Source organism: Antechinus flavipes, chromosome 1 (assembly GCF_016432865.1).
Source record: "Antechinus flavipes isolate AdamAnt ecotype Samford, QLD, Australia chromosome 1, AdamAnt_v2, whole genome shotgun sequence".
NCBI classification, from domain to species: Eukaryota; Metazoa; Chordata; class Mammalia; order Dasyuromorphia; family Dasyuridae; genus Antechinus; species Antechinus flavipes.
In genome coordinates, this window is record NC_067398.1 from 524,065,908 (window position 1) to 524,083,495 (window position 17,588).

The 17,588-nt window shown below is 30.4% G+C and overlaps 1 protein-coding gene across 1 annotated transcript in view; it reads right to left on the reverse strand.

Moving 5' to 3' along the window:
• RTTN (rotatin) overlaps window positions 1-17,588 on the reverse strand; it is a 235,447-nt gene that overhangs the window by 188,537 nt on the left and 29,322 nt on the right. Inside the window, exons 10-14 of the mRNA XM_051973949.1 lie at window positions 17,088-17,203; window positions 8,863-9,036; window positions 6,299-6,511; window positions 5,009-5,121; window positions 2,356-2,482 (exon numbers count right to left, since the gene is read on the reverse strand). Coding sequence (XP_051829909.1) covers window positions 2,356-2,482; window positions 5,009-5,121; window positions 6,299-6,511; window positions 8,863-9,036; window positions 17,088-17,203 — 743 coding nt within the window. The remainder of the gene's footprint in view (window positions 1-2,355; window positions 2,483-5,008; window positions 5,122-6,298; window positions 6,512-8,862; window positions 9,037-17,087; window positions 17,204-17,588) is intronic.

Genomic DNA, 17,588 nt, shown 5'->3' on the forward strand with positions numbered 1-17,588 from the left:
AATAAGCATGTCATCAATTCTCTTATTCAAGTGACTAATAAAAATGTTAACTATCTCAGGGCCCAGAACAGAGTCTTAGTATATTGCCTCAGAAACCTACTTACTAAATCACTTACTTTCTCCAGACTTTATTTTTCTCCTATGTAATATCATGGCAATAGATGATCTCTAAGCTTTCTTTTTGTTTTAACATTTCAGTTCTATAACTCTTAATCTCAAAATTTTTATTTTACCTCCAGGAATAAACCAAAAAATGAAGTCAGTTCTTAAAAAGCTACTAAAATGAAAGATTGGTCAAGAGTTTGACAAATTTTAAAAATGTTTGCATATAGTAATCTTTTTTAGACATGTATAACAAGGTAGCACCTAGAGTCCAAAGGCAATTACAGTTAAATTAGCTTAATTCAATTTAACTCCACAGACATTTATTAAGTATCTATTGTGTACAAAGAATTGAACTGAAAATATAAAGAAAAAAATGGTCCCAGCCCTAAAGAAGCTTACAGTATATAGCACATGCAGGGATAAGTAAATATCAAAGAAATCTGATATAATGGATGGGAAAATAAGGGACACAAGTCAGTAAGGTTTTCCAGAAGAGGTGACACTCAAGTTAAGCTTTAAATAAATATAAGGATTCTAAAAGACAGAGATAAGAAAGGAGGAAATTTCAGAAATGAAGTTAGCCTGCAAAATACATAGAAGTAGGAACCAGTAATGTAGTCCATCTAGGGTATGGAGTACATTAAGTGAAAGAATATGAACTAAGATTGCCTTAATGAAATGATGGATTAAGGCCAATCCTAACATTTGACAATACGTAATTATTTTCTTTATTTAAAAAACAAAAGATTAAAAACTAAGGTCAGAGGAGCCAAAAATATAAAACTCAAGTCAATGGTAAATCAGTTTTGTAGAATTCAACTTTTTCTAAGTAATAGTAATGTTTACTAATTTAATGATAGAGCAAATATTTTACATAGTAGAAACTTTTTTTTTAATAATAACTTTTTATTGACAGTACATATGCATGAATAATTTTTTACATTATCTCTTGCACTCACTTCTGTTCCAAATTTTCCCTTCCCTCCCTCCACTCCTTCCCCTAGATGGCAAGCGGTCTTATACATGTTAAATATGTTATAGTATATCCTCGATACAATATATGTGTGCACACAGTAGAAACTTTAATAAAATGGTTTAACCACTAAATGTAAAATTACATTAATAAAATTCTTATATGTTAACTGAATTAGTTCTTAAAAATTCAAGGAAGTTTAAGAAATTTATTAAACCAATTTCATAAAATCAAGAGAAAACAAAATCAAATTAAAATCTCCCTGCTTACATGACTTCCACTAAAGTTCAAGCATTCAATATCAGTTACTCTCCTGGAGTATTACAATGGTCCCGTTTCCAGTGTCTCTCCTCTCCAATCCATCCCATATCACACCCTGGATTCTTAACTGCCTAGGACAGCTCTTCTAAAATATAAATTGATTAGCTTGGCAATCCTGAAAAATCTGACTCCAAAGTAATATTTCAAATGAAAATTTTAACTACTTTCCTTCATATAGTCTACATTCTAGACAAAATGGCCAATTAAACAGTCCTTGAATTCAGTATTCCTTCTACTATACTAGTATGCTATCTCAAGTGCCAAAAATTTTTCTCACATTGGTTTTTGGTCTTAAGAAGAAACCTTGGGTCTTTTGATACTTAATATCACTTGGGCTTTTTGAGTCTTTATTTTCTTATCTGTAAAATGGGAATAATAATATTTAAAGTATCTATCTCTCAAAAATATCATTAGGCCCAAATGAGACAAAGTATAGAAATTACTTATAAACCTTAAAGTATTATGCTAATGTCAGATATAATTATTAGAATCCTTTTAAAAAAAAAAAGTTCCTGGTGAGATAGCTGGTTGGCACAGTTAATAGAACGCCAGCCCTGAAGCTGAAGTCAGGGGGACCTAAGTTCAAATTTGACCTCAGACATGTACCACATTCTAACTGTGTGACCCTGAACAAATCACTTAACTCTAATTGCCTACCCCAAAAATTTAAAATAAAAAAATAGAATGCTTAACAGTTTTCTAGACTTCTCTAAGGTTTATCTTCTTAAACAATCCATTTCCCTCTTTTCCTAGTTGTCTCACCTAACTCACTGTCTATACTTTACTTATGTGCATGTTGTATGTCCCTGTAAAATATAATCCCTAAATCTCAAGACGTAGCATAGTGCTTCCCACATATTACGCACACTTAATAAATATTTAATTCAACTGAAATTAATAAGATGTGTTAAAAAAAGAAAACTTTTATTTTAAAAAAAAAAAGATTTCATTCCAACCTGAACAATTTCCAGGCAGCAGCGATAACTTTCAGCTTTCACAGGCAGCAAAGGATATGACAACAGACGTAGGAACACCTTTTGAATTTCTTCCTGTAGTAATGGATTAATCTGTTCAGATTTCCATCTGGAAATGAGTTGGAATAAACTAATTAGTAGTAGACACAAAATTATGAGATGGATTTATCTAAGTGACACTTATGGAAATAAGCAATGACGACTAGAATCACTGGAAAGGCAAGAATCTTGGAGAAAAAAGAAAAAATGACTAATAAAATATGTGCAGAAGAGCATGGCAAAAAAAAGGTAAATACATACAGAACAAACAGACAGATGGATGGATAGAAAGAAAAATCTAATAACCTCTCAATGCATTCTTGTTAGAGGCTGCCCATTACTTTTTAGATAGATTTTATACATCTGTGTCCTCACATATACATACAGACAGATAGATATAAAGAAAGAGAGTGCAAAAGTCTTGACAAGATGTGTTTTACAAACCATAAATATTATTAAATCAGATTGTATTAGATGAGTGACTGAGAGGGAATATGTAAAAGATAATCTGATCTAGTTCAAAAAACTTTTATATGACATTCCAGAAGATTTAGTTGAGTAAAGTTATCACCCTAACTCAGTTTAAAATTATGATGAAACAAATTTAGAAGTATGAGGAAACAAAAAAAGGCTGAAAAATGTCATAGCTTCCCACCTCCTTTTCCCGCATAAATACAATTTCAGAAAATTCTATAATTTAATCCATCCAACACATTCAGTGGACCCTTAAGTATTTATTGAACACCTAAATATGATTCCATAAAAAGCAATCACTTGTTCTTAAAGGGATTTTGGTTGCAAAATTCATTGACTTCTTTAGTAATTCATTCATACCTGATTGTATCTCTACATGTCTAAAATAAATCTTTTGCTAAATTAACTCCTGCTCTATCTGCAGTGGAAATAGAAAATAGTAACCACTGCTCATTTAGCACCTTCTAAATTTTATTTTCTAGGACAGATGGATCTTGTTTGTTTTTAGTCTTTCATCATATAGAATGCTCCTAATTCCTCAATTGCTTTCATTATTATTTGTGGGACCTTCTTGAAGGCCTCCATATTCTTTAATTCTTTAGTCTTCTATTCTTTAATTAATTTAATTTAAATCTTTAATTCTTTATTCTTCATGTCTAAAACAAGTTATGGTTATAGTAAAGATTCCATACTCTGGTATTCAATCCATGAAAATTTATTTTGGATTTATGATAAGTAATGATAACTAATAAGTAATTAAACCTAAAAAATATATTTTGTTTTATTCTTAGCTTAGCATAGCTGAAAAATAAACAAAATAAAAGCCACAGGAGTGACTTTATGGATTTTCCATTTTGCCAATTAATGGAAATAACCTGACTCCTGAAAAAAAAAAAAATCCACTCCTAAATAAAACAATTAGCTATTATCTTTGATAACTGCACATAAAGATGCTCAAGATTCTTAATACGAATCCTTAATAATGATTTGTTACAGAATTAGTGAATTTAGAGGATACAGAACAAAAAACATGGTGTAGAATGTAATGTTATACTAATTTTTCTTTCTTTTTAATTTTTTGTTGTAATTAATAGATCCAAAGAAGAAAGTAGAGAAGAGACAAATTAGGAAATGAATGTTGTAAAAAAAAATTCTTTTTAAAGTAAGGAACTAATACTTTTAAGTTATAGAGTAAGTGCCAATGATTTCCTCATTGGGAGTTTCCTATACCAAAACATTCTGGTTCAGTCCAAAAAAAAAAAAATATATGCACACACACACACACACAAATATAATCCACTATTTTTTCAGAAGTGCATTATAGAAAAAGTTAAATCAGGGATTAAGCTGATAATTTCTAAATAATTAATGGAATTCATTAGGGAAAACTCTCTGGGGGAGATGACTTTGTGCTAGTGATAAGGAAAAGGAGTTACTTTTTTTAAAATTTCTTTAAGATAATTGCAGACATCATAAGGATTATGCTGGAACCCCATCATTTTTATATATCTGATTTGGTCACTTGAAATTATTGTTCCATGCCTGAGCTTATCCCCACATTTAACTCAAATTTCCTGCAATAAGAAACTACTCTCTCTATCAGCTCTACAATTTCCTGTTTTTGTTTGGACAGAAAAAAGGGTCTTCATCTGTAGTCAAATCTAATTTCTAGCATTGCCAGGAAGGTACAATTGGACTCCAATCAAATAAGAATCCCACTATAAAAGTCAGTCAAATCCAGGCCTTCAAAACCACCACACTATCTTTAAGTGTTCACTATAAATTCCAGTCTGCTGGTAAAGCAAATGAAGGCCTTTTAAGAGCACAGATTATTTTGTTTTGTATTTCTTTTTTTAGTAAACATTTAATGGAAAAATGGACTTAAATTCAACTGAACCATGTTTTTAGGCTAATATCAAAACAAGTGAGTAAAAATTTGATGTATGGTATGGGTTCATACCTATAGCTGTGAACATTTAAAAAGTTTTCTTCTATAGATTACATAGAAATTTATAGAGCAACATCATTTAAAAGACCCCCCCATAATCTATAAGAAATATCAAATTCTAAACAAATAATCTCATCATATATGACGTAACCACTGTAAGAAGGGAATTATTACATGTTTGAACACAAACAGATGATCTTCTTTATTAGCGGGAAGTTCTGATGATAAGAAAGGCTAAATATAGCTTGGTTTGCCATCTCCACTAACTCAACGAGATCCTTCTCTCCCTGGAAAAGATGTAGAATGCAATAGAAAAATGTCAGATTCATATATTATGTAATCCTCAGCAGGCAAGTAATTTCTAATAATTAGAACATTCTTAGACCCTGAGGCCATTACTCATTCTGCTAAGTACACTTTTGCATAGAAACACTAAGCATTTTAGCTCTATGGAACTGGAATGAGAAAAAATAAAAAAAAATCATTATACAAACAGCATATACTCACTCTACCTACAAACTGTGATAATTAAATTTAGAAATGCAATGGAGTCAAGAATCTGTGTTTAATTCTTTTAACTATTTTAAGTCTTGTACTCTTGGCTAGATTGCCAACTCTTCAAAGATAATGAAGATGTCTTCTACTTATTGTGTAGTCCTTAAAGGGAAGTGGTGGGAAAATAATAATCATCCAATAAATAAGTACCTGATGGTGATTAACTGACCTATTCACTCATTAAATAAATATGTATTAAGAATTTATTACATTAGGCACTATGCTATAAAAGAATTATCAATAAATCAATAAACATTTATAGTTCCCACTATGGCAGACAGAGTGTGAGGGACTATGGTCACAAATAAAAGAATGCAATGACCCCTAATCTCAAAGATCTGAGACTATGAAAACATCCAAAGCAGAAACACTTATACCTAGTCTCGGTTAAAACCACTGGCATATCAGAGTATCGTCTTTACTCATAAAGTAATAATAGCTAGTAAACAAGCTACATTGGGAGGGGAAACAAACTAGTACAACTAGAACTAGAATTCAAGTGCTACATCCTTTGTGATCTTTAGTATCTTAGTACTTAGTAGGTTTTCAGGTCAAAAGTCAAGTGAGATTAGTCTTTCCAGTGATTAAATACATTAGTTTTATGTTATTATCTTAGCAATTAAAAGGCACATTAATTCTTCCCAATCATTAAAGTATACAACCAGCAAATATATATTAACAAATATTTGTCAGTAAGCACTAAAATATCATTTCATTTAATAAGTATTGCTATTTCAGATATTTTAAACATTACTTTTTTGATTTTATCCTATTAATGCTATCAGTAATTTTTTAATTATACCTATAACTGGCAAGGTTTTTGTCCTTCTTTCTGGTTAAACATTACAACTTAAACTGTGTAAAGACTTTGTCAAAACAGGTTTTACATTAGATATAAAAGTTTTCTACCTCCTTTACAATATCAATCATGAAGTTATAGCAGCAATCAAGTGAATAAACTATTTTTGCAGTTCCTTTATAAATAGTGTAGTTTTCAGAATTCAGCTGTTCCAAATAGGCAATAACAGCCTCATGAATATTTGGATATTGCAAGGACAAAGGAATTTCCAAAGAAATATGAAACAATGCGGTCATCAAGCTTTCTGGCAAAAACTGGCTTGCCTGTAATGGAATTTAAAAGAATTAATTTTAATGCAAACACACATATGCAAATATACATATATGTCCTTATCAGCACAATGTTTAAAATGAAGAGGGAAAAAAAAAAAGCAAAGCTAATTGTTACTTCAGAAGAGATATTAAGCTTAAAGTTAAGGAGAAGCAAATTATAACATCCAAATTCATGATCAATATAAAGGACTAACATGCTACTAAATATATAATTATAATAGAAAGGACATTGTTAAACTGTCCAGAAGAAGCATCAGGATGTGGAAGAGCTTCAAGTTCATACCAAATGGGATTGTTTGAAGGAAATTATAGATGTTTAATCTGGAGAAGGAAAAAAAAAAAAAAAACATAGATAAAAAAAAAAAAGCAGCTGCCTTAAAATATTTGAAAGGCTATAAAGTTAAAGAATAATGAGGCTTTACTTGACACTAGAGTAGAACTAGGAACAATAGTTGAAAGTTGCAAAGAAGCAAATTTAAGCTTTATAAAATAAGGAAAAACTTCCAAAGTAGAAAAAAGTGGCCTTCACTAGAGGTATTTAAGTAAAGTCCTGATGACCTCTTATTTGGTAAATTGCAGAGAAGATTCTTTTTTCAGGTTCAGTTTAGAATACATGACCAGTAAAGGCCTTTCCAATTCTGATTCCATATTTTATATTTTTTTAAAATTACTTCTACTTTCCTGGTAAAATTTCATTAATCAATTAGGAAAGGAAAGACAATTTAAACTTTCAAAACACAAGATGAAGTAACAAAGCTCATTATTGCAACTAAACGTTTGCCTTTAATGAGGGAATATTATGACTGTTCCTTATTTATGGAAATCACATAATGTGATTTTTTTTTTTTTTTACGGTGTGAAAAACCAATTTCAAAAGCTAAACTAGTTGAAAATGCAAAGACTTTTAATGAAAGGAAATGTGAAGAATATACATTTAAAAAAGCACCAAGAATGAAATTTTCAAACTAAAACAATAGATGAGAAACTTTTAGGAAGAGAACAAATACAGGAGCCTTTTAAAAGCATTAGAAAAATCAAAGGATACTTCATTTTTCAGTATCAGCAAATAGGACTTTTATGGTCAAAATGAGGTTTCTGTTGGAAGAGGGACAATCTCATTTGTCCCCTTTGATACCTATAACAATACAATGACTATACCAGATTCAGAGAATCATGTAATTGAGGCAAAAGTCATGGGTTCGTTGTTCTGGACAAGTTAGCTTTCTTCTGTTCCATGACAATAGACTGCATTCCAAACCCTAGTCAAAAATATTTGGGGAGCAGGAGGGGTTTAAAAGAGGAAATAATGCTCTCTTTTGTTTTCCACACTCTGTGCAGAACACAATTGAGTGAGCAAGCAACAGACAGAGGACAGCATAATCTCATATAACACAAATCTAAGAGTTAAAAATTAAGCACAGTAAAGTTATAGTTTTATCTATGTTTTCTTCAAAATTTCTATTTTGGATAAAGGAATAAGGATAATGAGATATTACTAATAACAAGAGGGACAATTCAATAACTACTCAGTTCATCTAACACTGATATTTTCTAGGCAACCATTTGCTATAATTTATTCATAAGGATTCACAAGGATATAAATAAAGATAAAAAGTTTGACTAATAAAAATATAACTGCCTTGGAATTATTTTTTTATTTTATTTTTTTTCTCAACTCTTTTTTTTTTTTATTTAAAATAACTTTTTATTGACAGAACCCAAGCCAGGGTAATTTTTAACAGCATTATCCCTTACAATCACTTCTGTTCCGATTTTTCCCTTCCCTTCCTCTACCCCCTCCCCCAGATGACTGCCTTGGAATTAATAGCCTTTGGAATTTCTCTGTAATACTGTAGTAATCCCTCTAGGGACTTCCAAAACTCAGAAATCAAACCAATTTATGAATATTATATTTCAACTACTTTGTGATTTAATGCTGGAAGGTAAATCAGAGGTCTTCTAGTCTGATTCTCCCATTTTAGAATTGAGGAAACCAAGGTCAAAGTACTTTAAATAAACTTAAATAACTTTTCTAAGGTCATGCAGTCATAAGTATGAGAGGCAGGAATATAACCCAGATCTTTTGACTACAAAGCCAGTCCTCTTTCCACAACATAAAGTAAATTTAAGACAATCGTTTTAAATGTAATTTTACCTGGAATTATGGAAAGACTTTACACTAAAATTGTGCGATTGTTTACACAATGTAGTCATATAAATTCTGTCCATTTGACTGAACAAAAGCAAAATACTTTTTCTTTTCCTGTCAAAAGATATTTTTCATTCAAAACCTTGACATTATCTAATAAGCTACAAGTAAAAACAAAAAGTTTCTTTCATACCTTTTCTACAGGAAGAAGTGTTTGCAACAATCTAACAGTAAAAAGTGAGATGCTGATAAAAGACATTTTATGGTGCACTAACATCATTGTATCTGACCCTTCGGAATTGACACTGTTTTTGTGGTAGAAGATAGTTTCTCCCAGTGAATCCATGACTACAAACAGCTTTAGCTTCTGAAAATACACAATAAGAGAATAAATACACAAAAAGTATAAATAACAGTTGCAAGGAAATAATACAGAGCCATTTTTGAGTAATCAATAAAGAACAAAGTATCAAAAGTTATCCTGCTATGAAAGAGCTACCAAAACCTCATACCAAAAAATCGTTCTGGAAAGCCTAAAGAAGAGATCTTAATTTCATGTAAGATTTCAAATCCCACCATAATCAGATTGCTAGCAGTATCATCAAAAATATATAAATCTCTGATTAGTCTATCATCACTCTAAGTGTGTTTTTGTATCTTTTATATATCTTGCACATGTTAATCAATAAGTATAAATATATCTTACATATATTAATAATTATTTACTGAATCTGCTATGTGTCCAGTAACTATAAATAACTAAGGGCATATAAAAGTATGCTTATAGATATTAAATACCCATTAGAACCAGATACCCAAAACAATCAAAGAATAATTGTGTCAAACTGTGAAAATTTGATAAAATTTTAAATTCCTCCACAAAATAAGTTAGAAAATTTCCCAAGTGAAAACAAAAATTAAGTACCTGAAAAAGTCAAGTTCTTTACAGAAAAAAAGTTACTTTCATTAATCTCAATGCAATACCATCACTTTTAGTTTTCTTTTACAAATGAATGCAAGATACACTAAGGCTTTATTGGTAAAAGTGTGAATCAATACAACCTTCTTGGAAAGCAATTTTGAATTATGCAAATAAAGTGAGTAAAATGTCCATAATCTTTGTCATAGGGATTCAATTACTAGGTTTATACACCAATGAAGGCATGGAGAAGAAGAAAATCTTCATATACACCAATATATAGCAGAGACACAGACAGTCAGACAGACAGACAAAAAGAAATAGATATAGATAGATATCTAAGGATTTTGGGGGATAGCAAAGAATTTCAAACAAAGGAAATACCTATCGACTAATGACTGGTAACAAATTGTAATACATGGACAAACATAATGGAATATCACCAGTCTGCAAGAATTGACAAATATGATAAATATCAAGAAGCAAGGAAATAATTATAATAACTGATGCACAATGAAATAAGCAGAGCCAAGAAAAAAATATATAAGCACAATGTAAAAGGGAAATCAAAAGTGAATATTGCAAAATTACAAAGAACAAGAACACAAGGAAAGGATAAGAGAATATGTCCTCACCCCATCCCTTTGAAAAGGGAGGAAGCACATTAGTATGCTACTTTAAACATATTTTTCAGACTTTTTAAATGTACTGATCAATTTTGCTGACTTTCTTTTTCTGTGTTTAAAAAAATATTTGGGGGGTAGGGAGGAGCCAAGATGGCGGAGAGTTCACACGCTTCTTTCTAATCTCCCTGAACCCTCAACTAATTACCAAATTCAGCCTCTGAATTAGTTAAAGTTTTTAACTTTAAAGTTAAAAAAAAATTTAAAAATACTATTTGTTATATAAAATGGCTCTGTGTGAGGAGGAAAAAGAAGGATTCTAGGAATAACTGATTATGTAAGAAACAAAAGACATTAATAAAAAAATTTTTTTTAATGAAATGAGGAATGTGATAGTTTCAGAGAAACTGAGGAACACTTGTATGAATTGATATAAAGTGAATAAAATCTGGAACCTAATTTTTACAATAACAATAATATCATAATGATAAATAACTTTTGACAGATTTAGGAACTCTTCTCGATACAATGACTAGCCACAGTTCCAGAAGCATGAAGAAATATATGATTAATTTCCATATAGAGTACAGATTACAGTATAGCTTTTTTTTTTTAAAGCAGCTAATGTAGGAATTTTTTTTTTACTTGAAAATACATGTTTACAACAGTTTTTGTTTTTTAGTTTTCTCAACTGAGAGAGAGAGAATTGAAAATAAAAGTGAATTTTAAACAAAAGTTAAAGATACAGTTTCTTGTAAGTTATTTCAGCAGATCTATTTAGATGATTCTGATGCTATAAACCTGACATGAACAAGTCATTAACAGAAACTAGAGACAGTTTTTAATATTAATAATAGCTAACATTTACAAAGTACTTTAAGGTTTACAAAGCACTTTATGAATATTATCAAATGTTATTCTTAAACTACCCTGGGATAATAGACACTATTATCCTCTCCATTTTACAGATGAGGAAAACAAGGGTGACAGGGTTAAGTGCCCTAAGTCACAAAGTCAGTAAGTGTCTGAGGTTTCATTTGAACTCTGGTCTTCCTGACTACACCTTTAGTCCTCTATCTACTGTGCCACTTAGCTTCCCCAACTGCTGTAAGTAAAAAGAAAGTAATATTAATCTTCCTAATAAGAATTAGAAAAGATTCTCTATAAATCAATTTGATACCAATATATCACTAATTATCCATTGCATTCTGGGAGTAGAGCAATGAATACTACAATGGAAGATAATATCTTCCTCTTTTCTGTGCTTTACAATTTGCTTTGCCTATAGATATTCTAAGCTATGAATCAAGAATGAAGTTCACATTTTATCACTTCTGACATCCGGTGATGCAAATGTACTTTAGTTCAAGAGCCATTTTCAACTAGCTAGAGTAGTTCTATTACTTGTATCAGGAAGTAGGAATCTTTACCCAAATATTAAGAACTGTTGATTTTTGTTGCAAGGTATTGTCTTAATTTATTAGTTAGGCTACTTTAGAAAAACATAGATTTTTTTCCACTTAAATGTTAAATTGCCACCTTTCAGACTGATTTTGAATGAATTAATAAAAAATTCATATTTTCTTTGAAAATATGAATCAACAAAATGTATGCCGTTTATATAACAACTGAAAATAATGGGCTATAAAACAGGGCAATCTGTTTATTAAAGTAACAATGGAAGAAAATATATATCAAGATAAAATCCAGAAACATAAAAAAGTAGAAAACTATGTCCTCATCTAAATTAAAATGCAAGTTCTAATCAAGAAGATATAAAAATCACTAAAACAGACAAAAATCTAAAAGATTTGAGAGGTAAGATAGTATAGAATAAAAATCACCTGACCTGGAATCAAAGAACTAGGAATCATGTCATTACAAAATAGAAGCTCTCTAAGAACAGAGGTTTCATTTTTTTCCTTTGTATTCCCAGTCCTTTGCACAGAAGGCACTTAACAAATGTTGAACCGAACTGAAATATTAATATATAATTACTCTAAAAGCGAATGACAAAAAATAAATGTTAAGCAATCTTTTGACTCTTATTCTTTACCCACTCTCAAAGCAGAATCACAGATTTAGAGCTAAAAGAGATCTTAGAAGTCATGAAAGCTAAATTCTATTTTACATTTGAAGGAAATGAGGCCCAAAGAGGTTAAGCAATTTAGAATGAGAAAAGTAGGAGAGTGAAAGGAAAAGAAGGAAAGAGACAGAAACAAGAGACAGAAGGATAGTAGATGAAATATACATTAGTTCTTAGTAGACAAAATCCAAGAAAAGAAATCCTCCCAGAAACCCACAGCTTCAAATATCTAAATACAGGGTATCCCAAGTTATAGGCAAGTCACAGTTGCTTTTTGTTTTGTTTTGTTTTTTTAACAACTACAACTTCATTAAGATTTTTGGAATACCCTGTACAAATGCACAACACTTAAGTCAGCAAGCAAGATGAATTAAATGTTCAAAATAAGGCTGCATATTTGACTTAATTATCACCCAGATTTAGGAGGATGAAATCTACAACTAAATATATGGCTCTGAATGAATAAACCTTCCCAAAAGAAGATATATTTGAAGGGTATGTTTTAACATTATATATTAATAAGGTAAACATGTATGTAACAAACTTTAGAAATCACAGAAAAGGATTAAGAGAACATTAATGGAGCAAAAAAACAAATAAATTTTTTAAAGTATATTGGGGAAAAGAGGAGGATCAATGAAAAGTTAGAACTACTGTTTAATGTGAATGGGACAATAACTAATGGCTGAGAAAAAATAGAGCTGTTCAATTTTTGCTTTGTTTTCTCTTCCAAGGAAAATGACTTTTATATTGGATAGAAAAGTGCAAAAGCAGCTAATAAAGGAGACAGTAATCAAGTATCTTGCTTCACTGATAATTTCAACTAACCTAACCCAGAAAACTACATTGTTGGGTATTGAAAGGAATGCCTGTTGGGGCTGATGAACTACTGTCAGTAATATCTAAAAGATTAAAGAAAATAGCATAAACAAGACCCAACTTAAAAAAAAAAAAAAAAAGGAAATCTGTAAACAATGAGTAGCTCTGATACATGGCAAAATTCTCAAACACATTTGGAAAAAGATAGTTGAGGAATATCTAGAAAGTACAGAGGTCATCACAAAGACTCATCATGGCTTTATCAATAAGATATAATACGCTAGTCTAACCTTATTTCCTATGTTGTCAGGTTTATTAAAGTTATTGAATGACCTGCCTCAAGAGGGAATGGATTTTCTTTTACTGGAAGTCTTAGATGACTACTGTTGGATAACTGTAGTGGAAAGTCCATTTGAGTTTGTTAAAATAAATTGCTATAGAAATCCCTTCCAAAATGAAATTCATTGATTATTATTAAGATATTATTAATGACATTTAGAAAAGACCATTAGCAGCCCTCTTTGTAGTGGCCAGAAACTGGAGATTGAGTGGATGCCCATCAATTGGAGAATGGCTGAATAAATTGTGGTATATGAATATTATAGAATATTATTGTTCTGTAAGAAATGACCAGCAGGATGATTTCAGAAAGGCCTGGGGAGACTTACATGAACTGATGCTGAGTGAAATGAGCAGGACGAGAAGATCATCATATACTTCAACAACAATAGCATATGATGATCAATTCTGATGGACATGGCCCTCTTCAACAATGAAAATGAACCAAATCAGTTCCAAAAGAGCAGTAATGAACTGAACCAGCTACACCCAGGGAAAGAACTCTGGGAGATGACTATAAATCATTACATAGAATTCCCAATCCTTCTATTTTTGTCTGCCTACATTTTTTATTTCCTTCACAGGCTAATTGTATACTATTTCAAAGTCTGACTCTTTTTATACAGCAAATTAACTGTTTGGACATATATACATATACTGTATTTAATTTATACTTTAACATATTTAACATGTATCGGTCAACCTGCCATCTAGGGGAGGGAATAGGGGGAAGGAGGGGAAAAGTTGGAACAAAAGGATTTGCAACTGTCAATGCTGAAAAATTACCTATGCATATGTCTTGTAAATAAAAAGCTATAATAAAAATAAATAAATAAAGTCAGATCTAAACCAAAAAAAAAAAAAAAAAAAAAAAAGGAAAAGAAAAAATCATTAGAAAAGAAACAAAAAGTAGGAAAAAAAAGACCCAGTGGTAAGAGGGTGAAGCAGTCCTGATTCATTTAGTACAGAAAACAAACATTTTTGTATATAACTCTTACAGTAATCAGTGTATAATGCCTTAAAGAAAATATTTAACATGTATGATATTTTCTGTTTAAGACAAGGAAGTTCACAATATATTTGTAAAGGTCCCCAACAAAAATGTTTTTGAGAATAGTGCATTTTTGGGAGGCAAAATTTAAATTATCTAGAAAAATTTAATTATGAGGAAAATCTCATTCCCTAATGGTAGCTTGTTAGCAATGTATTTGGATAATCAAGGTAAAACAAGCATTATATTACATTAACAGAAGAAAAAAAATCTAGGCAAACTAATACTGTTGCCAGTGTTTAAGGCATGTCAATTAGTCATATCAAATATGCCAATTAATGTTTCCCAAATTCATGTTAATGAAAGAATTTAGTAAATTCTAACTGGCCTCTAAAGCACTGCTTATTAAAAGAAAAATTTTCAGTTCTTAAAATACATAATTCTTAGAAAAATTTTTGTACTATTTCTACTTATTCCAAGTAGTTTTATTTGACTTAATAATTCTAATCCAAGAGCTAGAACTTCAAGTAACAGATTTAACCTTTAAAATAAAAGTAATTTGCTACAATAAAAAAGAACAGCATCCAGAAGTAATTTACAGATTAAAGTCTTATGACCAAAAACTTTCAAGTTAATTTTAGTCACAAGTGATAATATATTCTTTACACTTCAAAGAAAAAATTCATTAAATGAATTTTTTTTAATATAAGAAAACCTCCAAAGAATATTATACCAGTATGCCTTTGATTTAACAACTTCAAAAATATTATACAAAATCTTATGCTCTTAATTGCCCCAACTTTATAGATGAAGAAAGTAAGGTACTTAGGCCTTAAAATACTACATTAATTATAAAAAACTATAAGAGGACTTTAAATGCCAGGATCATAAGTATTTTATCATATTAGTAATATGAAGTAACAGAGAGATACAGAGCAAAGGAATGACAAAATCATACTAGGATTCATATTGGGAAAATTGTACATGTAAGAAGATGGATAATTATGTTGGCAGATTTGTAAAGAACAGACTGAAGTCAGGTTATAAGCAGAAGGAACAGTTACAAAAGTTAATGTAACAGTATAGAAAAAATTCTATACTCTGAATTAATAGTTCTGTAAATAGATATTAAAGAGACATCTAAGATATCAGAGAGAAAAAAATTAATAGGATGTGAAGAAGTGAAGGATAGGTAAGAATAAATCAATTAACAAGCATGTATTAAATTCCCCTTGGTTTCTAAGTCCCATGCTAGCTTCCAGGGATATAAAGACAAAAAGAGAAAAATTCTAGTTCTCATAACCATGGAGTTGTCTAAAGATAGGCACATTACTATATTATTGGCAGAATTGTAATGTGGTATAAAAATTTTGGAAAGCAATTAGGAATTATGCAAATAAAGTGATAAAAATTTCTATATCCTATGCACTTTAGGCATATAATATCAAAGAAGTCATCAATAAGAAAGAAGTCCCCATATACTTCAAAACATTTATTGCAGCATTTTTTATGCGATACTTTGTAATGAATAAAGAAAATGATGGAAAGATCCCTATGAATCTTAGATGCTAGAGTGAAGTAAATAGAGCCAAGAAAACAATATTCACAGTAACTATAATAATGTAAATGGAAAGAACAATTATACACCAAAAAAAAAAAAAATCAAAAGTAAATTAATATTATAAAAAACAAAGAAAGTCAAATGAAGAGATATGGGAAGACATCCCTAATCTATCCTTTTATGGAAATGGGAAGTTCACAAATATCACACCTTGCATAGATTATTGGACTTATTCAAGTCAGCATTTATGCTGACTTTTTTTTTTCCTCTTTAAATAAATACTATTTGTCATATGAGATGGTTCTCAGGAAGAAAAAAGAGGAAAGAACCATGGGCTCATATGCTATGGTTAAAAACAGAGAATATCAACTAAAGCTTACTTAAAAAATAATAATCTGTAGACAGACGTTTTAGTGGATTATGGATTTTAAAAATCAGATCAAAAACAGCTGAAGAATAGACAATGAGAAAGCAGCCCGAGTAAACATAAGGATGTAACAGGCTCAGGGTTAGAGAAACAGATTTCTTTTAGGCGATAGTGAAATCCATCCACATTTATAAGCAGAGTTTGTTATCTAAGTCAACAGAATTATTCATGATATCGCTGCAATGTCCACTCATTTAATCACAACACTAAAAAGATTTTTCTTTCTCAGACATAGAATATAAGTATGGTATATATAAATGTTATCACTAACACTTCAAAAACTTTTATTGTCAAATAGAGATCCACACGTCAAAAGAAAATGTATGGTTGTATAAGTAGATTTCAATATACTTCCAACAATGACAAGCATACCAAAAAATGACACAAAAGATGCTACAGAGATATATGACAAGGAAACAAGGCAGTATAAGCAAAGGATCTCAGATGCATAACTCTTGTATTTGCACCATTATCCAAAGAACATTAAAAGACCCAGTAAAAAGCCTTTGTCTTATTATGATCTTCTAAAAAGTGTCTAAGAACAAAGACTTAAGATCATGGAATGAAAGGCATCAGTGAGTTAAGATCTGGATCAATAAAAATTACATACACTAAAAAGATCATGAATCCTTAATAGAATTACTAAGTCTTACCAAATCTAAAGCAAAAAGGCTGTTGTCATCCCAGATATCTTCAGATAATGAATTTCTAATAAGTACCACAACTTCTGCAAGCAATTCCAGAACTTGTACTGTTATTTGTATATTATCTGCAAATTTAAATAGGAAGAAACAAATTAATTTTTTAAAATATTCCATAAATCCACTTCATTAAATTTCAGTGAAAACCTTTTTTAGCCAGCAAGAGATATAACTAAAAACACCAAAGGTCTAGTTTCAATCTAGCAATGCTAGAAAATTCATGTTGTTGTTTGTCCTTCATTTTCAAAGAGGATCTAAATAATATCACAGAGTGATGTTTTGACTTGAATATGAATTAGATTTCAGTGAGGCAGAGTTGTGCGAAGTTTCAAACTCACTATTTCTTCCAAAGTCATCTCAGTGGCAAGACAAAAAGTAAGATGACTGGTGATGTCACCATATATTGGTGACAGCATATGACCTTGGTATTTTCAATACCTTAATCAATCTAAG